Consider the following 27,776-nt stretch of genomic DNA (forward strand, 5'->3'; position numbering starts at 1 on the left):
TGCCATCCCACAACAACATTGGAAAGTCCAATCAACTGACTGTACTTCTACTCCCGGCATACAGGCAGAGACTAAAGACTGCAGGACCAAGATGGTCACGAGAGATGGAGGAGCGCTTAGAGGACTGCTTTCAGTCGGTGGACTGGCCAATATTCAGGGATTTACCTTCGGACCTGAATGAATATGCCTCAGTTGTTACTAACTTCATCTAGACCCGTGTGGATGAGTGTGTCTTTGAGAACATACTGGACATATCTAAACCAAAAGCCGTGGATGAACCAGAAGATTTGTAGCTGCTGAGGGCTAGATCTGTGGCATTCTAGACTGGTGATCCAGAATTATGCAAATAGTAGGAGTACGACCCATGGATGGCTATTTTAAGAGTACAAAAACAATTTGAATTGAAGTTAGAGAAGGAATTGGATGGATGTCAGCTCTGGCAAGGTTTGCAGGCTGTTACCTCCTACAACATGAAATCTAACATCATGAATGGCTGCGATGCTTTACTCCCAGATGAGCTAAACACCTTTTCTGCACGCTTTGAAAGGGAGAATAAAACTACACCTGTGCAAATCCCTGCAGCAATTGGTGACTCTCTTGGAGACCAACATCAGAAGATTTTCAAGAGGGTGTACCCTTGCAATGCGTCAGAGCCTGATGGTGTACTAGTAGAAATCTAAAAGTCTGTGCCAACCAATTGGGGCTGGAGTCTTCAAGGACATATTCAAACCTTCACTGTTGTAGTTGGAAATCTCCATCTGCTTCAAAAGGGTAGCCCAAGGAGAGCAGGGTGAGATGCATCAACACCCATCACCTCAGTAAAGCAGCCAATGTAATCAATGACCCCAGCAACCCGGATATCCTCTCTTCTCTCCCTCCCGTCAGACAGAAGATACAGAAGCCTGAAAGCACCTATCATCATGTTCAAGGACAGCTTCCGTTCCACTATTTTGAGACCATTGAATCATCTTGTACCATAAGATGGACCCTTGACCTCACAATCAAACTCATTATGGCTTTGCACCTTATTGCCTGCACTGCACTTTCTCTGTAACTGTAACACTTAATTCTTCAATCCGTTATTTTTTCCCCTTGTACTATCTCAATGCAATGCAGGGTCCGAATCCAAGTCAGGCTACCCCCAAGCACGCTTTCCATCCGTGCCGGGTTGAGTGTCGAGCTAGCCACTCGGCCTCGTTAAAAAAAAACAAGGGTCGAGTCAGGAACGTTCATATTGTGACCTGGTTAATCTGAAAAGGAGACCAATCAATCCTGATACCACGCGCCAGACAAGAATGGCTAACTGTCTGGTGCAATACGCTAAAAAAAAAGCAAAACAAAGTTACACACTGTACCTGGGTACATGTGGCAATAATACACTAATTCATTTCCAGATTGTGCACTTAAGAAGAGAGCAAGTAAACATCCTCCCAGTTCCACAATATTCACTGTGTGGAGTTCTGCACTCCTATTTATGTCAGTAAAGACAAAAATGTGATATGAGATAATTAAGAAATTGTCTGTCCAAGTAAAGTAACATGCACCAGATAATGAGTTTGGCGTTTTAGAGTTTGAATTGCACCCAATCCATGAACAGTGGTGTAAGAAGAGGCAACTTACCACAAGTCTACAATTTAAGATTGAAAAATCAGCACTTCAAGGCAGTTTTTGGAGTTTGAACTATACCCAATCACTGAATGGGAGTGCGAATAGAAGAGGTGACTTCTCCCGGATCCATGGTTGAAGATTAAAAAAGCAGTGCTTCATAGCAGTTTTCTGAGTTTGAACTGCACCCAATCAGTGAAAGTCGCATGAGAAGAAGAGATGACTTTACAACAGGTACGCAATTAAAAATTCAAAAAGCAGAGCTTCACAGTAGCCTTTGGAGTTTGAACTATGTCCAATCCGTGAATGGGATTCATTAGCAAAGGCGAATAAAAACAAGGCAGAGCAAGCAGAATGGCCATTGTTGGAGTGGGCCAGTGTTAGAGTGGGGAGGCTTTGGCTCTTCAGGCTTGGATGAGGTAAGTATCTGGTAAGTTTCTTCTTCTTCTTTATTCCACGTCTGTTAAAGCAGTTAGTGTGGTGAAGATAAGTACAGAGGCTGTGTTATGTTGTGTGAGAGGTAGGAATTCTGGGAGACTTCCAACCTCCAGGATAACCACATCTGCACCAAATGCATCGGCTGCAGTTCCTCAGAGAATGTGTTACAGAACTGGAGCTGCAGCTCGATGACCTTCTGTTCACACGGGAGACTGTATAGATAGGAGTTACATGGAGGCAGTCACCCCAAGGTTGCAGGAGGCAGGTAACTGGGTGGCTGTCAGAGAAGAAAGGGAAAGGGACAGCCAGTACAGAGAATCCCTTTGGCCATTCCCCTCAATTATAAGATGTGGGTTGAGATACAAAACTGCAAGGGTAAAAAGACCCTGATGGAAATTTTATATATATACTTCCATACAGTAGCTGTTTCTTTTTATAAGGCTGAGTTGCCAGATTGATGCTTAACCCAGCACGGATGGAAAGCATGCAAAGGGCTGGCAGGATTTGATCCCAGGACCACTTGCTTTGAAGTCCAATGCGGATGCCACTGGCCCACAAAGTAGCAAAGATGTGGCTACAAAATCAAACAAGAAATAGAAAATGCATGACAAAAGAGCAATGTTATAATGGTCATGGGGGTTTCAATATGCAGGTAGATTGGGAAAATCAGGATGACGCTGGATCAAAGAGCTTAAGGTAAAGGGACACTCAAGGGCCAATGATCATAATAGGATAAAATTCACCCTACTATTTGAGATGGAGAAGCTGAAGTCAGATGTATCAGTATTACAGTAGAGTAAAGGGAATTACAGAGCATGAGAGAGGAGCTGGCCAAAGTTGATTGGAAGGGGACACAAGTAAGGATAATGGCAGAGCAGCAATGGCTGGAGTTTCTGGGAGCAAATCAGAAGGTGCAGAATAGATAGATTCCAAAGAAGTATTCTAAAGACAGGATGATGCAACCATGGCTGATAAGGCAAGTCAAAGGCAATGTAAAAGCCAAATAGAAGGCATATAATAGAGCAAAAATTAGTGGGCAGTTAGAAGATTAAAAAGATTTTAAAAACTGATAATATTTAAGACACTTAAAGTTTCTTCAGATATAAAGAGCAAAAGAGAAGTGAAAGTAGATATTGGACCACTGGAAAATGATGTTGGAGAGGAAATAATGAAGATACAAACAGCATGCCGGAAGTTTGTGAGTGTCAGGGAGCAGACACGAGTAAAATTGACATTACCAAATAGTTGGTGCTTGAGAAACTGAAAGGTTTGAAGGTAGATAAATCACGTGTACCAGGTGGTCTACACCCCAGGGTTCTAAAAGAGGTGGCTGAAGAGATTGTGGAGGCATTAGTAATAATCCTTCAAGATCAATAGATTCTGACATGGTTCTGGAGGACTGGAAAATTGCAAATGTCATTCCACTCTTCAAGAAAGGAGAGGTAAAAGAAAGGAAATAGGCCATTTAATCTTCTTATTCTGAATTCTCTCCTTCCTTTCCAGTCCTGATGAAGAGCCTGTTTATTTTTTCCACAAATGCTGTCTGGACCACTGAGTTCCTCCAGCATTTTGTGTAAATTGCTTTGGATTTCTAGCATCTGCAGATTTTCTAGTGTTTGTTATAGGCCATTTACTCTAACCTGAGTGGTTGGTAAGATGTTGGAATCCATTGTTAAGGATGTGGTTTCAGAGTACTTGGAGGCACATGATAAAATAGGCCATAAGGAAAATCTTGGCTGACAAATCTGTTGCAACTCTTTGACAAATTAGCAAGCAGAATAGACAACACAGAATCAGTAGATGTTGTGTACTTGGGTTTTCAGAAGGCTTTTGACAAGATGCCACACATGAGGCTGCTTAACAAGAGCTCATGGTATTACAGGAAAGATACTAGCATGGATAGAGCATTAGCTGATAGGCAGAAAACAAAGAGTTGGACTAAAGGGAGACTTTTCTAGTTGGCTTTCAGTAATTCATGGTGTTCCACAGGGTTATTTTTGGGACAGCTTCATTTTACGTTATATGTTAACGATTTGGATGACATATAATTTATAACTTGGCTGTGGCCTAGTTTGATGACGATACAAAGACAGGTGGAGGGGGAGGTAATGTTGAGGAAGCAGAGCGGCTGCAGAAGGACTGACAGATTAGGAGTGGGCAAAGAAGTAGCAGATTGAATACAGTATCAGTAAGTGTATGGCCATGCAGCTTAGTAGACGAAATAAAAGCATAGATTATTTTATAAACAAGTAGAAAATTCAAAAATCTGAGATGTAAAGGGCCTTGGGGTCCTCATGCAGGATTCTGTAAAAGTTAATTTGCAGGTTGAGTCATCAGTGGTGAGGATGTTAAATACAATGTTAGCATTCATTTTGATAGGACTAGAATATAAAAAGCAAAGACAGTCCTTCCAGGTGAGGCGATACTTCACCTGCGAGTCGGCTGGTGTGGTATACTGCGTCCGGTGCTCCCGGTATGGCCTTTCATATATTGGTGAGACCCAACGCAGACTGGGAGACCGTTTCGCTGAACACCTACGCTTGGTTTGCCAGAAAAAGCAGCATCTCCTAGTGGCCACACATTTTAATTCCACGTCCCATTCCCATTCTGATATGTCTATCCATGGCCTCCTCTACTGTCAAAATGAATCCAAACTCAGGTTGGAGGAACAACACCTTATATACTGGCTGGGTAGCCTCCAACCTGATAGCATGAACATTGACTTCTCTAACTTCCGTTAATGCCCCTCCTCCCCTTCTTACCCCATCCCTGACATACTTAGTTGTTTGCCTGTTCTCCATCTCCCTCTGCTGCTTCACCCCCCCCCCACCTTTCTTTCTCCCGAGGCCTCCCATTCCATGATCCTTTCCCTTCCCCAGCTCTGTATCATTTCGCCAATCACCTTTCCAGCTCTTAGCTTCATCCCACCCCCTCCGGTCTTCTCCTATCATTTTGCATTTCCCCCACCCCCCACTACTTTCAAATCTCTTACTATCTTTCCTTTCGGTTAGTCCTGACGAAGGGTCTCGGCCCGAAATGTCGACAGTGCTTCTCCTTATAGATGCTGCCTGCCCTACTGTGTTCCACCAGCATTTTGTGTGTGTTGTTGAGTTCACTCAACCTATTCTTATTAGGAATGCTCCCCAAACCAGGCAAAATCCTTGTAAATCTCCTCTGCATCCTTTCTATGGCTTCCACATCCTTCCTGCAGTAAGGCGACCAGAACTGAGCACAGTACTCCAAGTAGGGTCTGACCAGGGACCTATACAGTTGCAATATTACCTCTCAGCTCCTAAATTCAAATCCAGGATTGATGAAGGCCAATACACCATACGCCTTCTTAACCACAGGGTCAACCTGTGCAGCTGCTTTGAGTGTCCTATGGACTCAGACCCCAAGATCCCTCTGATCCTCCACACTGCCAAGAGTCTTACCATTAATACTACAGGTAGTCCGAGTTATGAACGTCCAACTTACAGACAACTCGTACTTACGAACCGAGGAATGAGAACGTCATCTGCCATTTTAAGTCAGATCGCAATGCCTTCCGACATTTTAAGTTGGACCGCAACACCGTCCGCCATTTTAAGTCATTGCCATTGACACTGGGTTGAGTGTGTAACTTTGTATTTAGCTTAAATTTTTCTTAGTAAGATTCACCCTTCCGGTCAGTTGGTGGCGCAGTGAGATCAGCGGCAGGCTCGAGAACGGAGGTTCCCGAGCTCAATCCAGTGAAGTCCGCTCCTGTGCCGGGTTGATGTCGAGCTTGCAACTCGACCTCGTAAAAAAAACTGCCACCTCCAGTTTAAATTCCCAGGCGGAATATTGTGCAGGATCAAATACCCAAACCCAGCACAGTCCCCACTTGTCCCATTTAACCTGTCTCAGTGCGGTGGATTTTAGGACCCAGGAATGCAGTGTGGTGGTCCTTAGGACCCAGAGGACGTCAGGAGCCGGCAGAGATCCGGACCCGCAGCCCACAGTATTTCTGTTCAATTGACAGGAAGCAATCGCGATTGAAAATAAAGTGGAAATAATAAAGCATTTGGAAAGAGGTGAAACACCATCAGTCATTGGAAAAATGTTAGACTACAGTTGGTCAACGATCGGAACAATTTTAAAGGTTAAAGGATAAAGTGAGAACAATGGAGCATGTGAAAGGCCCTGCCCCAATAAATGCTACAATTATTACTAAGTAATGCAGTGGTTTAATTATTGGAATACATACGTTTCTTAAGTCTTTTATATTCATGGAAAGGTAAAACATATACTATATACTAAGACAAACGTTTGACTAACTGACGTTAAATAATACCAGATGTACTTGTTCTGATTTGTGTACAAATCCGACTTAAAGACGGACTCAGGAACGGAACTCATTCGTAACCCGGGGACTGCCTGTATATTCTGCCATCATACTTGACCTACCAAAATGAACTACTTCACACTTATCTAGATTGAACTCCATCTGCCACTTCTCAGCCCAATTTTGCATCCTACCAATGTCCCACTGTAACCTCTGACATCCCTCCACACTATCCACAACACCTCCAACCTTTGTGTCATCAGCAAACTTACTAACCCAACCCTCCACTTCCTCATCCAGGTCATTTATAAAAATCACCAAGAGTAAGGTTCCCAGAACAGATCCCTGAGGCACTCCACTGGTGACAGACCTCCATGCAAAATATGACACTCTTTGCCTTCTGTGGGCAAGCCAATTCTGGATCCACAAAGCAATGTCCCCCTGGATCCCATCCCTCCTTACTTTCTCAATAAGCCTTGCATGGGGTACCTTGTCAAATGCCTTGCTGAAATCCATATACACTACATCTACTCCTCTTCCTTCATCAATGTGTTTAGTCACATACTCAAAAAATTCAATCAGGCTCGTAAGGCACAAAATGCCCTTTACAAAGCAATGCTGACCACTCCTAATCATATTATACTCTCCAAATGTTCATAAATCCTGCCTCTCAGGATCTTCTCCATCAACTTACCAACCACTGAGGTAAGACTCATTGGTCTATAGTTTCCTGGGCTATCTCTACTCCCTTTCTTGATTAAAGGAACAACATCTGCAACCCTCCAATTCTCGGGAATCTCTCCCGTCCCCATTGATGATGCCAAGCTCATTGCCAGAGGCTCAGCAATCTCCTCCCTTGCCTCCCACAGTAGCCTGGGGTACATCTCATCCGGTGCCGGCGACTTATCTAAATTGATGCTTTCCAAAAGCTCGAGCACATCCTCTTTCTTAATATCTACATGCTCAAGCTTTTCACTACAATCACTAAGATCCTTTTCCATAGTGAATACTGAAGTAAAGTATTCATTAAATATCTCTGCTATTTCTTCCGGTTCCATTTACACTTCCCACTGCACAGTCACATTTGATAGGTCCTGTTCTCTCACGTCTTATCCCCTTGCTCTTCACGTACATAGAATGCATTGGGGTTTTCCTTAATTTGACCTGCCAAGGCCTTCTCATGGCCCCTCCTGGCTCTCCTAATTTCCTTCTTAAGTTCCTTTCTATTAGCCTTATGATCTTCTAGATCTCTAATATCACCTAGCTCTCTGATCCTTTTGTAAGCTTTTCTTTTCTTCTTGACTAGATTTATTACAGCCTTTGTACACCACGGTTCCTGTACCCTACCATAACTTCCGTCTCATATGCAGAACCCGACACAAATATCCCCCAAACACTTCCCACATTTCTTCTGTACTTTTCCAAAAACATGTTTCCAATTTAAGCCTCCAATTTCCTACCTGATAGCCTCATAATTCCCCTTACTCCAATTAAATGCTTTTCTAACTTGTCTGTTCCTATCTCTCTCCAATGCTATTATAAAGGAGATAGAATTATGATCAGTCTCCAAAATGCTCTCCCACTGAGATCTGACCCTGACCAGGTTCATTTCCCAATACCAAATCAAGTACAGCCTCTTGTCGGCTTATCTACATACTGTGTCAAGAAACCTTCCCGAACACACCTAACAAACTCTACCCCATCTAAACCCCTCACTCTAGGGAGATGCCAATCGATACTTAGGAAATTAAAATCTCCCATCACGACAACTCTGTTATTATTACACCTTTCCAGGATGTTTCCCTATCTGCTCCTCGATATCCCTGTTACTATTGGACAGCCTATAAAAAACACTCAGTAAAGTTATTGATCTCCTCCTGTTCCTAACCTCTACCCACAGATGTTCCGTAGACAATCCCTCCATGGTGTCCACCTTTTCCATAGCTATGACACTATCTCTGATCGACAGAGCCACACCCCCACCTCTTTTGCCTCCCTCCCTGTCCTTTCTGAAACATCTAAAACCTGGCACTTGAAGTAACCAATCCTGTCCCTGAGCCATCCAATCTGTAATGGCCACCACATCATATCTCCAAGTACTGATCCATGCTCTAAGCTCATCTGCTTTGTTCACAACACTCCTTGCATTAAAATAGATACATCGCAAACCGTCCATCTGAGCGCGTCCCTTCCCTATCACCTGCCTATCCTCCCTCTCACACTGTCAACAAGCTTTCTCTATTTGTGAGCTAACCTCCTCTTCCCCAGTCTCTTCAGTTCGGTTCCCAGCCCCCAACAATTCTAGCTTAAACTCTCCCCAATAGCCTTAGCAAACCTCCCCACCAGGATATTGGTCCCCCTGGAATTCAAGTGCAACCTGTCCTTTTTGTACAGGTCACACCTGCCCCAAAAGAGGTCCCAATGATCCAGAAATATGAATCCCTGCCCCCTGCTCCAATTCCTCAGCCACCATTTATCCTCCACCTCATCCTATTGTCACTGTTGCATGGCACAGGCAGTAATCCCAGGATTACTACCTTTGCGGTTGTTTCTCAAATTCCTTCCTAACTTCCTGTAGTCTTTTTTCAGGACCTCTTCCCTTTTCCCACCTATATCATTGGTACCAATATGTAGCATGATATAGTGGTGCAGGATATTTTGTCAACAGTGTGAAGATATTATAAAACAAAAAGAATTTCTATATTCTTAACCGGCAATAACATTGATTAAATCTAGAGTTGTTATTATTATTATTATTATATTTCCATAAACACATCTGCCCTGCTTTGTCATAATTAGAATCAGAACTATTATTAAGTATTTTGCAGAGGGAATTAAAGTGTTCGATGACTAATAAGATTCACATTTCGATGGGGGGAAGCAGCATAGCATATTACAAGAGTATTTTTTTATTTCGTTGCCTTGTTTTAGTTGTTTCTCAGATATAAACAGGTGATGGGCAACATCATTCTCCAAGTCTCGGGGTTCTTTCGATTACAGGGTACATTTTGCACCCGCCATTCGGCGATGTACGACGAGCGTCGGGGCGAAGGGCGCGGGGGAGCCGGCGCGTCGGGGCGAGGGGCGCGGGGGAGCCGGCGCGTCGGGGCGAGGGGCGAAGGGCGCGGGGGAGCCGGCGCGTCGGGGCGAGGGGCGAAGGGCGCGGGGGAGCCGGCGCGTCGGGGCGAGGGGCGAAGGGCGCGGGGGAGCCGGCGCGTCGGGGCGAGGGGCGAAGGGCGCGGGGGAGCCGGCGCGTCGGGGCGAGGGGCGAGGGGCGCGGGGGAGCCGGCGCGTCGGGGCGAGGGGCGAGGGGCGCGGGGGAGCCGGCGCGTCGGGGCGAGGGGCGCGGGGGAGCCGGCGCGTCGGGGCGAGGGGCGCGGGGGAGCCGGCGCGTCGGGGCGAGGGGCGCGGGGGAGCCGGCGCGTCGGGGCGAGGGGCGCGGGGGAGCCGGCGCGTCGGGGCGCGGGACGCGGGGGAGCCGGCGCGTCGGGGCGCGGGGCGAAGGGCGCGGGGGAGCCGGCGCGTCGGGGCGCGGGGCGAAGGGCGCGGGGGAGCCGGCGCGTCGGGGCGCGGGGCGAGGGGGAGCCGGCGCGTCGGGGCGCGGGGCGAGGGGGAGCCGGCGCGTCGGGGCGCGGGGCGAGGGGGAGCCGGCGCGTCGGGGCGCGGGGCGAGGGGGAGCCGGCGCGTCGGGGCGCGGGGCGAGGGGGAGCCGGCGCGTCGGGGCGCGGGGCGAGGGGGAGCCGGCGCGTCGGGGCGCGGGGCGAGGGGGAGCCGGCGCGTCGGGGCGCGGGGCGAGGGGGAGCCGGCGCGTCGGGGCGCGGGGCGAGGGGGAGCCGGCGCGTCGGGGCGCGGGACGCGGGGGAGCCGGCGCGTCGGGGCGCGGGGCGAGGGGGAGCCGGCGCGTCGGGGCGCGGGACGCGGGGGAGCCGGCGCGTCGGGGCGCGGGGCGAAGGGCGCGGGGGAGCCGGCGCGTCGGGGCGCGGGGCGAGGGGGAGCCGGCGCGTCGGGGCGAGGGGCGCGGGGGAGCCGGCGCGTCGGGGCGCGGGGCGAGGGGGAGCCGGCGCGTCGGGGCGCGGGGCGAGGGGGAGCCGGCGCGTCGGGGCGCGGGGCGAGGGGGAGCCGGCGCGTCGGGGCGCGGGGCGAGGGGGAGCCGGCGCGTCGGGGCGCGGGGCGAGGGGGAGCCGGCGCGTCGGGGCGCGGGGCGAGGGGGAGCCGGCGCGTCGGGGCGCGGGGCGAGGGGGAGCCGGCGCGTCGGGGCGCGGGGCGAGGGGGAGCCGGCGCGTCGGGGCGCGGGGCGAGGGGGAGCCGGCGCGTCGGGGCGCGGGGCGAGGGGGAGCCGGCGCGTCGGGGCGCGGGGCGAGGGGGAGCCGGCGCGTCGGGGCGCGGGGCGAGGGGGAGCCGGCGCGTCGGGGCGCGGGACGCGGGGGAGCCGGCGCGTCGGGGCGCGGGGCGAGGGGGAGCCGGCGCGTCGGGGCGCGGGACGCGGGGGAGCCGGCGCGTCGGGGCGCGGGGCGAGGGGGAGCCGGCGCGTCGGGGCGAGGGGCGCGGGGGAGCCGGCGCGTCGGGGCGCGGGACGCGGGGGAGCCGGCGCGTCGGGGCGCGGGGCGAGGGGGAGCCGGCGCGTCGGGGCGCGGGACGCGGGGGAGCCGGCGCGTCGGGGCGAGGGGCGAGGGGGAGCCGGCGCGAGGGGGAGCCGGCGCGTCGGGGCGCGGGGCGAGGGGGAGCCGGCGCGAGGGGGAGCCGGCGCGAGGGGGAGCCGGCGCGTCGGGGCGCGGGGCGAGGGGGAGCCGGCGCGTCGGGGCGCGGGGCGAGGGGGAGCCGGCGCGTCGGGGCGTCCCGCGCGGCAGGAGCTTCGCCTTCGGCGGTGAGCGCGCCGTACTCGCCAATTCGAACCGTTGGAGAGACTCGCTCTTCGCCTGACACCCCAGGAGTCTAAGTAACCGCCGGACACGGGGCACCTATTACACCACTCATCTTTCATCGTACAAGTTTCAGGAACGATAAACTTCACCTGAGCACCACAGGATACACCTGATGTGCGAGAATTGGCCGGTTGCCGGTCGATGACGTCACGCGAGTCGGGAGCACGTGACTCTGCTTGCGCAGGTGGGTTTTGTAATGTCCGCTCGAGGGATGCAGTGGGTCAGGAGAACACGGTCGTATATAAACTCATACAGGGACAAGTCATTCTATTCATCCTGGTGTTAGGAAGACATTTGCTTGTTTTCTTACTGTTTCCCTGTAGTCACATAAGTCTTCTGTATTATGCGCCCAACATTTTACAAAATCTAAATACAGTGGTACAGTCAAAATCCTTAAGAGTATGGTCTACGTGCAGTCGTATTTGCCATGGTTCAGAAGTTAGTATAAGGAATTTTGTTCCCAAGTTGGTACAGACTGCGTTCTGGACGTTTGGCTCTGTGGTACTGTGAGTTAAAGTAATAATCTTCTTCCTATCTCTATTCTATTCCGAACTTAATTTTATCCCATCCCCAATGCTAAATTCTGAGTTCACAGAATTAAATCAATGACTGGGAACATTGCAACAGTGCATATAGCAGTGGAGTTATTGGGTATATTACCAACAAAACTTGTATTCAAGTAACTTCTCTTGGTTGTTTGATATGCTCAAATAAAAAGACGCTAGATAAAAGAGAAATATGTAACTAAATGGTTATACTTGCACTAGGCAAACATTAACATTCTTAAGAATATTAGATACTTTAAAATTTTACAATTATCCTTCACATTTAACTGACAATATGTAATAATTGAGAATAATGTCCACAAAGTGAATGAGGAAGTTGGAAGTCAGGCAACTTCTGTGGAAATGAATAAGCAGTTAATGTTGCAGGCTGAGACCTTTCATTTCAGTCTGAAACATCGACTGTTTGTGTTTCCACAGATGCTGGACGATCTGAGTTCCTCCAGCATTTTGCTGTGATTTTCCAGCATCAACAAAATCTCTTGTGTTTATAATATGAAAAATTGCCAGAAAAACTTAATAAAATCAGTGTAGCTAATTATTGCCTGTTGAGTCTACTTTAATTATTAGCAAAGTTATTGAAGCAGTTGATAGTGCCTTCAATAATAGGCATCCATTAGTCTCATGAGGGTGCAGACCTGGGCAGGTTTATATGGGTTGCAGTTGCCCAAGCTGCAAGCCTTCCCCTCTCCACGCCACAGATGTTGGCCAAGGGAAGGGCACCAGGACCTAAGCAGCTTGGCAGTGGTGTCATTGCAGAGCAATGTGTTGTTAAGTGCCTCAGCTGAGGCTCGAACCAGTGACCTTCAGATCACTAAACCGATGCCTTATCCACTTGGCCACACGCCAACTGCTTTCAATAACTAAGTTAACAATGACCAGTTTGTGTTACTCCAGGACAACTCAGCAACAGGTATATCGCAGCCTTGGAACAAATAATACAATGCCAATAAAAAGTATTCACCCACCCCTTCCCCTGCCCCGGAAGTTTTTAATGTTTTATAACATTGAATCACAGTAGATTTAATTTTGTTTTTTTGACAGAATACTTACATATCAGAGTGAAAATAGATCTCTACAAAGATGATCAAAATTAAATATATATATATAAAACACAATAATTGATTGCATAAGTATTTACCTCCTCCCTTTTAATATGACACACCAAATCATCATTGGTACAGCCAATTGGCTTTAGAAGTCACATAAATAGTTAAATGGAGATCACCTGTGTGCAATCAAGGTGTTTCAACTGATTGTGGTAAAAATACACCTGTACCTGTACCTGGACAGCTCAACTGCTGGTGAGGCTCCTGGCCAAAACTACAACATGAAAGCACAAACACTCCAAGCAACTCTGTGAAAAGGTTATTGAAAAGCATGAGTCAGGAGATGGATACAGGAAAAGGTCCAAGTCACTGAATATCCCTTGGAGTACAGTTAAGTCAATCAAGAAATAGAATATGGCACAGCTGTAAATCTGTGTAAAGCAGGCTGTCCTCAAAAACTGAATGACTGCAAGAAGGGGACTAGTGAGGAAGACCTATGACAACTCTGGAGAAGTTACAAGCTTCAGTGGCTGAGATGGGAGAGACTGTGCACACAACAACTGTTTCCTGGATGCTTCACAAGTCATGGCTTTATGGAAAAGTGGCAAAGAGAAAGCCATTGTTGAAAAAACTCACCTGAAACATCAACTAGAATTTGCCAGAAGGCGTGTGGGAGACGCAAGTCAGCTGGAAGAAGGTTCTATAGTCTGATGAAACCAAAATTGGGCTTTTCAGCCACCAGACTAAATGCTATGTTTGGAGTAAGCCAACACTGCACATCATCAAAAACTCACCATCCCCACCTTGAAGCACAGTGGTGGCTGCATCATGCTGGGGGGATGCTTCACTCCAGCAGGCCTTGGGAGGCTTGTGAAGGTAGAGGGTAAAATGAATGCAGCAAAGTACAGGAAACTCCTGGAAGAAAACCTGATGCAGAGAACTGCAACTTGGGAAAAGATTTGTTTTCCAGCAAGACAATGACCCCAAGTATAAAGCCAAAGCTGCACAGTAATGGCTTAAAAACAACAAAGTTAATGGCCTGGAGTGGTCAAGTCAGAGTCCAGACCTCAATCCAATTGAGAATTTCTGGTTGGACTTGAAAAGGGCTGTTCACTCACGATCTACATGCAATCTGACAGGGCATGAGATGTTTTGTAAAGGATGAGGGAAAATTGCAGTGTCCAGATGTGCAAAGCTGGTAGAGACCTATCCACACAGACCCAAAGCTGTAATTGCTGCCAAAGGTGCATCTACTAAATACTAACCAGAAGGGGTGGATACTTTGAAATCAATTATTTTGTGTTTCATATCTGTAATTAATTTAGATTACTTTGTAGAGATTTGATTTTACTTTGACACAAGCCTTTTTTCTGTTGACAAGTGTTAAAAAAGCCAAATTAAATCCATTGTGATTCAATGTCGTAAAACAAGACATGAAAACTTTTGGGGAGCTGAATATTTTTAAAGGCACTGCATGTATCCAATTGTCCCAGGAAATAAGAGTTCTGTGACATGGGGATGATTTTGAGGTTCATTGCTATTGCCATACATCCAATTAACTGAGTATCTGTGGAAAGGAGTACAGGTGTTCATTCCCCACCCCCCCCCCCCCCACAAAGGTAGAGCGTTCCTATAAAACCTTTCTTAAGCCGAAATGGTGTAAAGCAAAGAACCATTAATTTATATGGGAAAAATTTTCGTAAAAGCAAAAATCCTTTTTGTAATGTGAGAACAGATTACTAATGTAGGTCTTTTGTAAAAGTGAAGTAGCGTAAAGTGAACATTTGTAAAGCGGGGTCATCTGTACTGTTGATGTTTTGAGCCAAGTGGGACTGAAGAAAGAAGAGTAGAGTTAAGATAAGGGAAGGGGAGGGAGAAACATAAGGTGATCTAACACCTTGCGTTTCTTCCTCCCCCCCCCCCCCCTCCAGCTTTTAACTCTCATTTTTTTTCAGTCCTGCTGAAGGGTCTCGGCCCAAAACATTGATTGTGCTCTCTTCCATAGATACTGCCTGGCCTGCTGAGTTTATCCAGCATTTTGTGTATGTTGCTTGGATTTCCAGCATCTGCATTTTTTCTCTTGTTTGGAACCGAGTATGGAAGCAAAGGTCAGATCTACAACCACTGGACATATACTGAATGTAAGCTCACTTTTTAAAAAATATTTTGAGACCAAGATAGAAAAGCAAATTCCACTGCTTTGCCACCCAAGGTCAGTAAGTGAAGAATAATTTCTTACCCACTGTACCTGGGCACAGCCAAGTAATCTAGCAGACAGGATTTTTCAAGGTTGAATTGAAATTTCTAAAGGAAGTTTCTGTTTTCTGCTATCTTCCTCAACTCTGCTGGCATCTTCCCATAAATGTAGATATAAATATAAATGTAAATATAAATGTAAATATCTCCACCCTAGTGATCATCTCCCCTATATTCTTCCATGAATCTCTCTATGGTATTCTTGATTTATTTTACCCTCTGAACTAATCATTGATGCCCTCCTTTGTCCCTACTTACTAATCACCTCCTGACCCTTCTCCTAATCTTCTCAATTCTCATACACTAATTCATCATAGCACTCGCCAATCCTGCTTTCTGTTCTTTACTGCCCAAATGCTAATTTCTACAATTTTATTCATCAGTCATCCCCCTAAACCATGCCCTCTGACCTGCCCTTGCCCACATATTACCCATCCCTAGTTATGTATATTATATATGTCCAGCAAATTCCAAATGTCACTATTACTCTCCTGATTATTTCTCCCCAGCTCCAAAAAGGTAGGTCATAGAGCAGGGATACTTCCATGATTTGACAGCACATAAACAAGAGGACCAACTAATTATTAAAATTACTTGCTAGGGAAATCTGAATACAATATTAGGGAAAGTATGCTTCATTAACAAAGAAATTTGGTAACCACAGCTGGGCTATCGGGCACCGTATTATCTTGTTATTTAAGTAACATTGATGACATCTAGGTAACACTGAGTGCCTGGACAGCCTTGTAGAATTTAGTCCATAGCTTTCTGCCAGAGTGCAGTTACAGATGCTACTCCAGAAATAAGTATTATAGTGATAAAGCCCTTTGTGTGTTTTTATGGAGAGACACTTCAAACTTCAAAGTAAGTTTATTATTGAAGTATGTATATGTCGCTATATTCTACCGTGAGGTTCATGTTCTTGCAAGCATTCAGAGTTTAACAAAAAAGAAGCTGCAGAGGATTGTAAATCTCGTCAGCTACATCTTGGGCACTAGCCTACAAAGTACCCAGGACACCTTTAGGGAGTGGTGTCTCAGAAAGACAGCGTCCATTATTAAGAATCTCCAGCACCCAGGGCATGCCCTTTTCTCACTGTTACCATCAGTTAGGAGGTACAGAAGCCTGAAGGCACACGCTCAGCGATTCAGGAATAGCTTCTTCCCCTCTGCCATCCGATTCCTAAATGGACATTGAAGCTTTGGACACTACTCATTTTTTAATATACATTATTTCTGTTTTTGCACATTTTTAAAAAATCTGTTCAGTATATGTAATTGATTTACTTGTTTATTATTATGTTTTATTTTTTTCTTATTTTTCTCTCTTTGCTAGATTATGTATTGCATTAAACTGCTGCTGCTAAGTTAACAAATTTCATGTCACATGCCGGTGATAATAAACCTGATTCTGAATCAATGACAAACTACACACAAAGACTGACAAACAGCCAATGTGCAAAAGAAGGCAAACTGTGCAAATAGTAAATAAAATAAGTAAGTAAACAACACTGAGACCATGAGCTGAAGTTTCCTTGAGAGCAAATTCATTAGTTGTTATTGCTTACAGTGTGAATCAAAGCACAGTCTTCCTACAGAAAGCCAGATCCCAGCTGACTATAAGTGGCTGGCTATTATCCCAAAATTGTCTTGACAGCTGGTGAGGTTCTGCATCCAGGTTCATTGACCGTCAAAACTTTTGTTTAAATTGAATGCGTATAAATGTCATGGAAATTCACAGACATTCAAAAACTCTCATACTATTAAGATACAGAGATACTATTAGAGAAATTACAATTATTAAAATATGATCAAAATAAAATGTTAAAAACACAAACCTTTAAAACTATAAAATACATTTTATCTAACAATTTAATCAGTTTATTTCTCCGTTTACCTTTCTTCCTTTTTTTTCCCTTTCTTCCACTGTCTGACTTCTTGCACTTAACAGCTGGCAGATATAAGAGAAAGATTTGCTTCAGTAATTTCAGAGTTTAGAAGAATGAGGGCCAGCTTGATCAAAACATAAAAGATTCTGAGGGGTCTTTACAGGGTGAATGTGAAATAGATGTTTCATCCTACGGGAAAATCTAGAATTAAGAGGCATAGTTTAACAATGAAAGGTCACCCGTTTCAGACAGGGATGAGACGTTTTCTTTCTCTGAGGTTTATAAGTCTTTCAAACTCTAGGGTAGTGGAAGCCGAATAATTTGAGTATTTTTAAGGCAAAAGAATGTAGAAAGATCTTTGATAGACAAGGTTAGCACTCGTGCCAAAAGTTGTGGTTACAATCTGATCTTGTTAAATGGCATTGTAGGCATGAAGGACTATGTGACTTCCTGACTTGTACTTTGATATTTTACTGGTAATCCAGATGCTTGGACATAATTCAGAAATACAAGTTCAAATTCCAGCTCACATTTAGTTAAATTTTGAATTAAAAGCTACAATCAGAATCATGACTTGAATCTATGGAATGGTTGTAAAATCCCATCTGGTTCGACTATGTCTTTTCATGGAAGAACATTTGGACTAGATTTCTTCTGGTGTTATCTATAGAAATGCAGCTGACAGTTAACTGCTCAGGAAATGGACAGGCAGGACATTCAGTTGCATCAATCATTAACAGAAACAAAATGAATACAAAAACAAAAGCAACTAAGGATAGCAAATGCATGCCTTGTCTGCATTATTCAAATCCCATGAAAGAGTTTAGAAAGTAAATGAATTCTAGTTGGATGTTTTGAGACTTTAATGAAATGCAATCATGAAGTGATATAAATAACTTTGCAGTATTGTTAGCAAGTACTCAGCAATTATCAGCATTTAGTTCAGTAGCTTTCAATGTGTTGTACAGACAGGAATATCAAAACTTCGAGTTGAGCATTCTCTGCACAGAGCCTTCTGGAATTCATTACAAGAACTGGCTTAAAAACATCTGAGGATTGTCAAAATCATTTTATTGTATTCAAAGTAATAGACAGTGTTTCATTTTTAAAATTTAACTGCCCACTGAATAGATGTGAGTTCCTTTTGCAAAATGTTTGGAAATTACTTTTGAGACAATCACCCATTCTTTGTTTTTTTTAAAAAAAATTGATGTATATTATGGGAGGGAAAATTTTGAGCAGTAAAGTTTTTGTGCATTATATACTTGTATATTATTTGCTTTGAATAATATGTTGTTCATGAAACTTACACATTTTGGCCATTATTTTAAAATTTCTCCTCTCATTAAACTAGTTTACACCTTCTCAGTGCATATCAAATGCAAGTTTTGGCATTAATATCATAATTATCAATGAAAAATTAGTAAGTTTACTTTGAATAGGAATTGTGTTCAACAACAGGAGAGTCTTACTGAAGCCACATTTTGAACTTGGGAAAACATTTGAAGTGTGTCAATAGGAAAATTCTAAGTCAATGAAATTCAACTTGCTGCATGGTGAGGAACAAAAGAGTCCATGCTAATTTTGTGAGAAATTTCCACAATGAACAGGTGAACGAACTCGCTCATCAGCCTTTGGTTTGCCATCTGACATCATTTCAGATAGTGGGGATTAAGGAAGAAGTGAGTGGGAACACTTTGTTGGCAGTAGGAGTTAAGTTGATCATAGAAGAAGAGATTATCAACAGTGGGCTGGTGTATGTGTTTTTAACAGTCATAGAGTTAATTCACATGGAGGGCTAGAAGATTGTGCAGAGCTGGTTTTTGTCAGGTAGAGATCCAGTGCTTTTGTTAGAGATAGAATTAAGGTTGGGGAAGGGAAAGAGGCTTGAGCACATTATTATTGAGATGGTGGGTATGATTGCTCAGTGCTACAATTTAAAGAGGAGCTTATTTTTAAGAAAATGCATGCTCCAACATTTGACAGCAGCCAAATTATGAAAAATTTCATTAAATAGTACCAAAGAGACCTTGGCCTTCCAATTATGAGTTTAGCAGAGTAGTATTGGAGCTGTGACCTCAAAATGGGCATGCGATATGACAAAACTATGTAGGTTTAGTGCACTCCCTCATGCACATGACTAATATCTAATAAACAGAAATATCTAATCACAGTTTTTGGGAAAATTCTATCACTAACATGCAATGTTATAATTTCTAGTACCTCTCATAAATCGTAGTGGCAGCTTGGCTTTACTGAGAAGGAATATCAAAGGAGGCTAAACTTCTTGAGAACCTCATGAAAACTCATGCAGTATCGTGCAACTGCTCTAAGAGTACTAAATGAAATGATAATATTACTCAGTTGGCAAGAACTTGATCCAGAAAGTGATTTGGCAAAATTTGTTTCTCAAAACAATATTATTCAGATCATGGTAATAACATTTTTTCAAGTAATGTTCAAATCTGATCCAGGATTAAAAGTATTCTAAACAATTTTCTCTTTCTGTGCACAGAATCATTAACCATATCTTACTGGCTATATATGGAGCAGTGTGACACCCTCTAGTGATTATAAAAAGGAAAAAAGCACAACTGTAATTGAGAGATTTAAAATATTGTGCTGGTCAAGACTTTCTGTTCAGTTTTGAGTAGCGGGAGCTGTTACCTGTCATGAGAAGCAGGAGATATAAAAAAAAAAGTGGCTGATGGGGCTTTCTGATCAGTTGTAAATTGATTGGGCAATTAGGCAACTGGCAAGGGCCAATATAAAGAAGTTGGGTTTGTGGTGAACTATGTGCCTGTCGGGACACGCCCCTGCTGACTGCTCCTGTGGCTCCTCCCACAGGCCCCTGTATAAAGGAGACCTGCGGCCTGAAGCTCGGCCTCAGTCTCCAAGACATTGTATGATAGACACTCACTCCTGGTTCCTTCTTCCAGTCAATAAAAGCCGATATCTCGCCTACGTCTCAGTGTGAGTTATTGATGGTGCATCAATTTTATTGACTGGAAGTTTTAAAACATGGAACCCGTTTTGCGTCCGGACCGGTTGGATTTGGACCCTCAAGACCCTGACGCAGCTCTCGCTTTTGAACACTGGCTTGCATGCTTCCAATCGTACTTGGCGGAGCTTCGTACGACTGAACCCGCCGTTATGCACAGAATCCTACTCTCGAGGGTCTCCTCCAAAGTTTACTCCTTTATCCGGGACCTGCCGACCTACGAAGGGGCACTGGACGCCCTCAAACGACAGTACCTGCGGCAGGCTCTATCACTTCCTGCGCGTCCCTTTCGGTGTCACGAATGGTGTCTCTGTCTTCCAGAGGGAAATGGACCGGATGGTCGACCAGTACCAACTGCAGGCCACATTTCCCTATCTGGATAACATCACCATCTGTGGTCACGACAGGCCAGATCACAACGCCAACCTCCAACGGTTTCTCCAAGTGGCCGCAGCTCTGAACCTTACTTATAACAGGGACAAGTGTGTTTTTGGTACCACCCGCCTTGCTATACTTGGGTATGTCGTGGAAAACGGGGTTATTGGGCCTGATCCCGAACGTATGCGCCCCCTGTTAGAGCTCCCTCTTCCCACCACTCTCAAGGCCCTCAGACGGTGCCTGGGTTTTTTTTCCTATTACGCCCAATGGGTCCCCCATTACGCAGACAAGGCTCGCCCCCTGGTCAAGTCTACCTCGTTTCCCCTCTCTGCTGAGGCCTGCGCGGCCTTCAACTGCATTAAAGCGGACATTGCCAAAGCTACGATGCATGCAGTGGACGAGACCGCTCCCTTCCAAGTGGAGTGTGATGCCTCCGATTTCGCTCTGGCTGCTACCCTTAATCAGGAAGGCAGACCAGTAGCATTCTTTTCTCGCACCCTCCAAGGCTCTGAAATTCGGCACTCCGCGGTGGAGAAAGAAGCCCAGGCCATAGTGGAGGCTGTTAGGCACTGGAGGCACTATCTTGCTGGCAAAAGATTCACCGTGCTGACCGACCAGCGCTCGGTTGCGTTCCTGTTCAGCAACCAACAGCGGGGCAAGATCAAAAATGATAAGATTTTGCGGTGGAGGATAGAACTCTCCACCTACACCTATAGGCCACCCGCCCTTTTGAACGCCTGAGTGTTGACTTTAAGGGCCCCCTTCCCTCCACTGACCGCAATGTCTATTTTCTCAGTGTTATTGACGAGTTCTCACGGTTCCCCTTTGCCATCCCCTGCCCCGACACCACTGCCACGTCCGTCATAAAAGCCCTGCGCCAGCTCTTCACTCTGTTCGGGTATCCCTGCTATATCCACAGTGATAGAGGGTCCTCCTTTATGAGTGAGGAGCTGCGCCAGTACTTGCTAGCTAGGTGCATTGCTACCAGTCGGACCATGAGTTATAATCCCCGGGGTAATGGCCAGGTGGAGCGGGAGAATGCCACAGTGTGGAAGGCCACACTTTTAGCCCTTAAGTCAAAAGGGTTGCCGGTCTCTCGATGGCAGGAGGTCCTCCCTGAGGCACTGCACTCTATCCGCTCTCTGTTATGTACGTCCACCAATGCCACCCCTCACAAACGCCTATTCTCTTTTCCCAGGAAGTCTGTCACTGGGACCACCCTACCAGTTTGGCTGACGTCCCCGGGGCCAGTGCTGCTCCGGAAACATGTGAGGAGCAATAAATACTCCCCGCTGGTGGAGAGGGTTCACCTTCTACATGCGAACCCCCAGTATGCTTCCGTGGTCTTACCTGATGGGCGGGAGGACACGGTCTCCATCCGCGACCTGGCACCCGCAGGTGCAGCAGACCACTACCCTGAAGGCTCTCCGGTGACTGTGAACCCTGCACCAGAGTTGACACCGTGCTCACCAGGCCCTACACAGACTCCTCACGACACTTGTATACCGGGCGTTTCGTACGCATTTATACCAGGCGCCTCGCACATGCATGAGGGATCACCGGCGCCTAGTGGGCAAGAACACGCCTAGTGGGCAAGAACACGCCTAGTGGCAACCCCCGTCCCCTGTGCAATCGCCAATGTTGCCGGCACCTATGCGGTCACAGCCGGTGCTACGTAGATCGCAGCGACAGATTCGACCACCTGATCGGCTTGACTTGTAAGAACCTTCGCTACATGAGGACTTTTTCAAACGAAGGGGGGGTGAATGTGGTGAACTATGTGCCTGTCGGGACACGCCCCTGCTGACTGCTCCTGTGGCTCCTCCCACAGGCCCCTGTATAAAGGAGACCTGCGGCCTGAAGCTCGGCCTCAGTCTCCAAGACCTTGTATGATAGACACTCACTCCTGGTTCCTTCTTCCAGTCAATAAAAGCCGATATCTCGCCTACGTCTCAGTGTGAGTTATTGATGGTGCATCAGGGTTTAAACAGAGCAGCCATTGTGGGAGTGGAGAGGGTTAGAGTGGGGAACTGATGCTTTAGTGAGAGAGGCAGAGGTTGGAGTGAGTTTTTGGTCAAGTTTTTCTTACTTCCTTTTATTATTGCATTGTAGAGCAGTAAGAATGGATCCCAGGGCAGTGGTGTGCTCCTCTTGCATAATGTAGGGAGTCAGGAAGATCAATGTGTACACTTGTGAGAAGTGCATCTGACTACAGCTCCTTACAGATCACATTAGGGAACTAGAGCAGCTGGTAGACCTGCAGATCATTTGGGGAATGAAAGGTTGATAGACAAGGGTTGGGAGAAGGAGTTGGGGAGTGCCATAGCTAATTAGTGATGGTATCACAGCTGCAGGAAGGGAGGATGCCTGGGAGAGATTATCTACTGAGTGTAGATGAAAGTCAGAAACAAAGGAAGCAATCTATTGGGAATATTCTTTAGACCCGCCCCCCGACTCCACCATTGATAAAGAGACACTGAGGAACAGATCTGGAGGCATTTTGAAAAGGTGCAAAAATAAGAATAGTTGTCATGGGTGACTTCTATAATATTGTTTGGCATTGCCATCATACAAAATGTTTAGACGGGGTGGAATTTGTTAGATGTGTCCAAAAAGTGGCAGATGGAATTAATCAGAAAAGTAAAGTGATGCACTTTGGATGGTCAAACTTGAAGGCAGAGTATAAGGTGAATGGTAGGATTCTTAACAATGTGGAGGAACAGAAGAATATCAGGATCCACATACTTAGATCCCTCAAGTTTAGGTCCATAGGGTGGTTAAGAAGGCAAATGGTGTGTTGGCCTTCATTAGGTAGGAGTTGAGTTCAAGAGCCACAAGGTAACATTACAGCTCTATAAAACTCTGGTTAGATCACATTTGGAAGTATTATGTTCAGTTCTGGTCACCTCATTATAGGAAGGATATAGAAGCTCTAGAAAGGGTGTTGAGATATTGCTGCCTGATTTAGAGAGCGTGTCTTATAAGGATAGGGCATACTTTTCCCAGGGCAGAAATGGCTGATACCAGGTTGCATCTTTTTAAGATGATTGGATGAAAGTATAGCAGGGATATAGAGATAGGTATATACACAGAAAGTGGTAAGTGCATGCTAGTAGCAGATATGTTAGGGATATTTAAGGGGCTATTAGATAGGCACATGGATTAAAGAAGAATGGAGGTGTATGTGTAAGTTGATCTTGGAATAGGATAAAGAGTCTACACAACATCATGGGCCATAGGGCCTGTAGTATGCCGTGCTGGTCCATGTTGTATTTTTTTTCTGCCTAGCCATAGACAATATATTCATACATTTAAGAACACCATATTAAGAATGTAACTGTGATATTCATCACTAAGGCAATCAAAATACAATAAATGATAGCTGTGTGTGTTCTGATTCATTATGGCAAAGTTCAAGGCATATGTCAGTGATTATAACCCTGATTTGGATCCTGAAGTATGTTAAGAGAACTTGCATTTAATTATCTTTGAAATCCAGATTCCATCATTCGGCAGGAAAATAATACAACCATACATGACTAGCTGAAGCCCACAAGCAAAAATTAGGTTAATGACTGATTAATCTTTGATGTTAATTGGCAAAGTCACCCTTAAAAACTTGTTGAATTTTTAAACTCGGCATAAATGGCTTGTATTTACTTTGAATTCATAGCTTAAAAAACACATTTTCATCTCCATCATTTATTATATTGTCATTTGTCCTCTACTGTGCCTATTGTTTATTAATTATTGTACTACCCTGAACTGTTTTGTGCACTTTATGTAGTCCTGTGCAGGTCTGTAGTCTAGTGCAGTTTTGTAGCCTTGTGCTGTCTCACATAGTCTAGTGTAGTTTTGTGTTGTTTCATGTAGCATCAGGGTCCTGGAGGAACTTTGTTTTGTTCTTACTGTGTACTGTACCAGCAGTCTATGGTCAAAATGACAATAAACTTGACATTTGACAGAAATTGAGTAGCAGGTTAGCATATTTTTGTATTAGGAGTTTATTTCTATCTAATTCTAATGTGCACAGTGAACAGTGTACTGTTTAGGATTTGCTTGCTTATTCAGTCAAATTTGGGGTATTAGGGTATGTGTTAATGCAAGGAAGAAAAGCCTAGGGATGTGAGAGTGACAAGGGCCAGTAATGTGACAAGTAAAACTAACCTTAAGATTTGGATGGGAGGATACATTGCTTATATTACTTAGAACTCCATCAGGCTACGGCAGATGGAGTAGATTGGCTGCTGTATGTAGGTGCCATAATTGTAGTTGACCACCAGTGCAGAGGAAGAGAGTTGTGGTGGGTGAGAATGCTGTGTGCTACTAACATAGGTGGGGGTTGTGCTTGGGTTAGGGGCAACTATTAAATCAGTTTCCTGCACATGCTGGCTTCTTAGGAAAATTCCATTTCACCTATTGAGAAACAGGGCTGTTTCTGCAAGCTTGATTCCCATTTTCTGTGGGCCATGCCAAAGGAAATGAAAAATCATGAAGTAGGGTCTTGCATTGTATTGCACTTGATGCTTAAGCAATGTATAGCACATTTACAAAAGACTGAATTATGCAGATTAGATCAAAATTTTAAACATGCAAACCTGAAACATTCTTCCCTCTCATCTTTCACTCCTCCCAGCCTGTGACATCCACTTCTGCCACTTAGATGGGGAGCATCGGGTTTGACTTGCTAAATTCCTCTATCTATCTGCAGTGTACAGCAGCTAAGTTAAATTAACAATCAGGAAAATTAAAATATCCATTGAGTAATTCAATTTGAGGTTCATTATAATACATAATAATCTGCAAAGTATCTTGTTTGATGATCAGTTGAGTCCATTGTATAGACATTAGAAGCTGCTCTTGAAAGTACAGGTTGAGTACCCGCTATCCAAAATTCTTGAGGCTAAAGGTGTTTCGGATTTTGGGATAAATAATGAGATGACTAGGGATCGCCATCATTTCTGACTCAGAATTTATGTGCTACTGTAAGCAGACTTGTCTTGCATTTGTTCATCACACACATATATAGTTAAGTTAAAAAAATTACATAACATGAATATAATGTGTGCAGGGTAACAAAAGCAGCACAGCAACATTGGGAGAATACTTAAATCAGCTGTTGAACAACAACAGACAACTCCAGGCTTTCAGTCTCTACCTGTGATGCCATGTAATGTTAAAAAGTTACAGTACCTGTACAATGTATTTGTATTTTAAGTTTTTTTGAGGTTTTATGTAAGATATAAAAACAGCATTGCAGACTTGTTCTGGTGTTAGCTCTTTATCAGCAATGATCTCCACAAATTTATCAGTAAGTTTCTCTGCTGAATCCCGATCAGCAGACGCATTCTCTTTAAAATTTTTACAATCTTTAAAAATTTTATACCATGGCTTTTCTTACATTTCTGCAACCAGCCTGCTGAATTACTTTTAATTACAATTACAATTACTTTCAATTTTCAGTTTGTCATGATAGATCTTTGCTTGTATCAACATCAGCATGTGTTCACTCTGACAACAAACAATGCTGATAAATCCATTCTTTAAACTCATGATCTTCATTTTTCACTTTCTGCAGTGTTTTTCTATTTTTCATTAACTTCTGTTATTACGTATGTGAAGTCACTTTTCAACTGTCTGTGAAGCACAGAGACCTGCACATTGCCTTGGAATATTCCCAGCACTTTGAGCAATTTTCCATTTGTGACGTCATGTCAGCATTTTTTTAAAAAATTGGATTTTGGAGGTTTTCGAATTTTGGAACTTTGTATGAGGGGTACAACCAGTAACTGCATTGAGCTTGTTTTCCCTTCCCCCTCAACTGTCACTTCCTATATCTCTTTTGTACTGGTTCTCAAACATCTCCATTATATCTCAAAGCATGTAAATACAGTGATTATAAAATTATTTTGGATTAAAGGGAGTAGGACATACGAGAAAATTGTAATTTACTACTTAACTTTAACGTAGTGAAAAACAGATGTAGGGCCAAAGAGAGCACCGAAACATCTAATCACCTGATGCATGAGGCCTAGGAATAGATAAATGTACTAACTTAGATTTTCCTCCAAGACCATTATTTCAGGTGTTGGGGAATCCTTAGTCACGAGTCCAGCAAATTATGAGAAAACTGGGATTACAGCATGCCTGTCAATATCTAAGTATGAAAAAGAGCAAACTCTGCCTATTGTGTAATGGAAGAAGTTCTACTGCTGCTCCAGAATAGAAGGAAGTTTTGGCTGCACATTTGAAATTGTGCACAGTGTGGCCATGCACAGTGCCATCTATCATTACCCTGGCACAGTGGTGTCAAGAAAATAACCTTTCTCTAAATGTCACAAAAACAAAGGAGCTGGTTGTGAACTACAGGAGGAATGGAGACAGGCTGACCCCTATTGACATCAATGGATCTGGGGTTCAGAGGGTGAACAGCTTTAAGTTCCTCAGCATAAACATCACCGAGGATCTCACGTGGTCTGTACATTTTGACTGCGTGGTGAAAAATGCACAACAGCTGGGATTGATATAGCAACAAACTGTTGTTTAAACTATCGGTCTTCAGAGGGTATTGAAGATTAAGCGAGTGATAACAAGTAATGGAATGTATAAAAGCTGTGAAATGTAGATCAGAACTTTAAGAAATGCATAGCAGAACAGATCATGTCAGTGGAGAAAGAAACAATAAGTTGATAGAACAGATAGAATACATTGGCTTAATAGTTGAATAAATTAAAGTTAGAGCAGGTTCTTAGGAACCCCTCAAATACTGCAGGTAGCAGCAAGTTGCCAGACATGATATTGACAAGTTGCAATTGGCTTGAAGGATCTAGGGACTACAAAATTAAGTGTGGCAGTGACCTTGATCCCAACAAACAAAGTAGTCTACACATCGTTGTAAGCCTGGAAACCTGATGAAAATAGTCATATCCCCATACCAACTTATTTGGTAAATATTAGCCTTCAGAGACATTGATTGTTTCCTGATGAAGGGTCTCGGCCCAAAACGTTGGCTACTCTTTTCTCACAGATGCTGCCGGACCTGCTGAGTTCTTCCAGCGTTGTGTACGTATTCTTTGATCCACAGCATCTACTGTTGTATTTTTGTACATTGATTAAGATAGGAGCATCTACCCCTGAGCAGTTAATGAGAATATGCCTGTGAGCACAATCACTTCTAAAACTTTAGGGGTTCTCATTCATACATTTAGCACCTCTGGGTCCTGCCTTGGCATATCATCTATCGAAATCAGGGAGAATGTTTCAGATTGCTCAGTACAAGCTATATCTGGATTACGAGTGCTGAACATATAAACACCCATACGTACATGCAGGTTCCTGTAATATTATTAAATTGAAAAGTTTGTATGCAG

General features: G+C 44.9%; 2 protein-coding genes and 1 long non-coding RNA gene across 3 annotated transcripts in view; 2 read left to right on the forward strand and 1 right to left on the reverse strand.

Moving 5' to 3' along the window:
* meiob (meiosis specific with OB-fold) overlaps positions 1–11,411 on the reverse strand; it is a 68,253-nt gene extending 56,842 nt beyond the window's left edge. Inside the window, exon 1 of the mRNA XM_059979549.1 lies at positions 11,361–11,411. The gene's annotated coding sequence lies outside the window, so the exon portion shown is untranslated. The remainder of the gene's footprint in view (positions 1–11,360) is intronic.
* Positions 1,812–11,217, forward strand: LOC132398986 (spidroin-1-like). The gene is made up of 2 exons (XM_059978823.1): positions 1,812–1,839; positions 9,302–11,217. Exons 1-2 carry the CDS (start codon positions 1,812–1,814, stop codon positions 11,215–11,217), a joined length of 1,944 nt encoding a protein of 647 aa, XP_059834806.1.
* LOC132399307 (uncharacterized) overlaps positions 11,254–27,776 on the forward strand; it is a 72,165-nt gene continuing 55,642 nt past the window's right edge. The window contains exons 1-2 of the long non-coding RNA XR_009513950.1: positions 11,254–11,455; positions 14,889–15,024. This is a non-coding gene — a long non-coding RNA (uncharacterized LOC132399307). The remainder of the gene's footprint in view (positions 11,456–14,888; positions 15,025–27,776) is intronic.

The sequence above is a fragment of the Hypanus sabinus genome, chromosome 9 (assembly GCF_030144855.1).
Source record: "Hypanus sabinus isolate sHypSab1 chromosome 9, sHypSab1.hap1, whole genome shotgun sequence".
Lineage (NCBI taxonomy): Eukaryota > Metazoa > Chordata > Chondrichthyes > Myliobatiformes > Dasyatidae > Hypanus > Hypanus sabinus.

Excerpts from the sequence above, each read along its gene's own strand:
- LOC132398986 (XM_059978823.1), top strand. The coding sequence starts at position 1,812 with ATGAGAAGAAGAGATGACTTTACAACAG. Across the intron at positions 1,840-9,301 it reads AAGAGATGACTTTACAACAG|GTGATGGGCAACATCATTCT; the intron begins GTACGCAATTAA and ends AGATATAAACAG.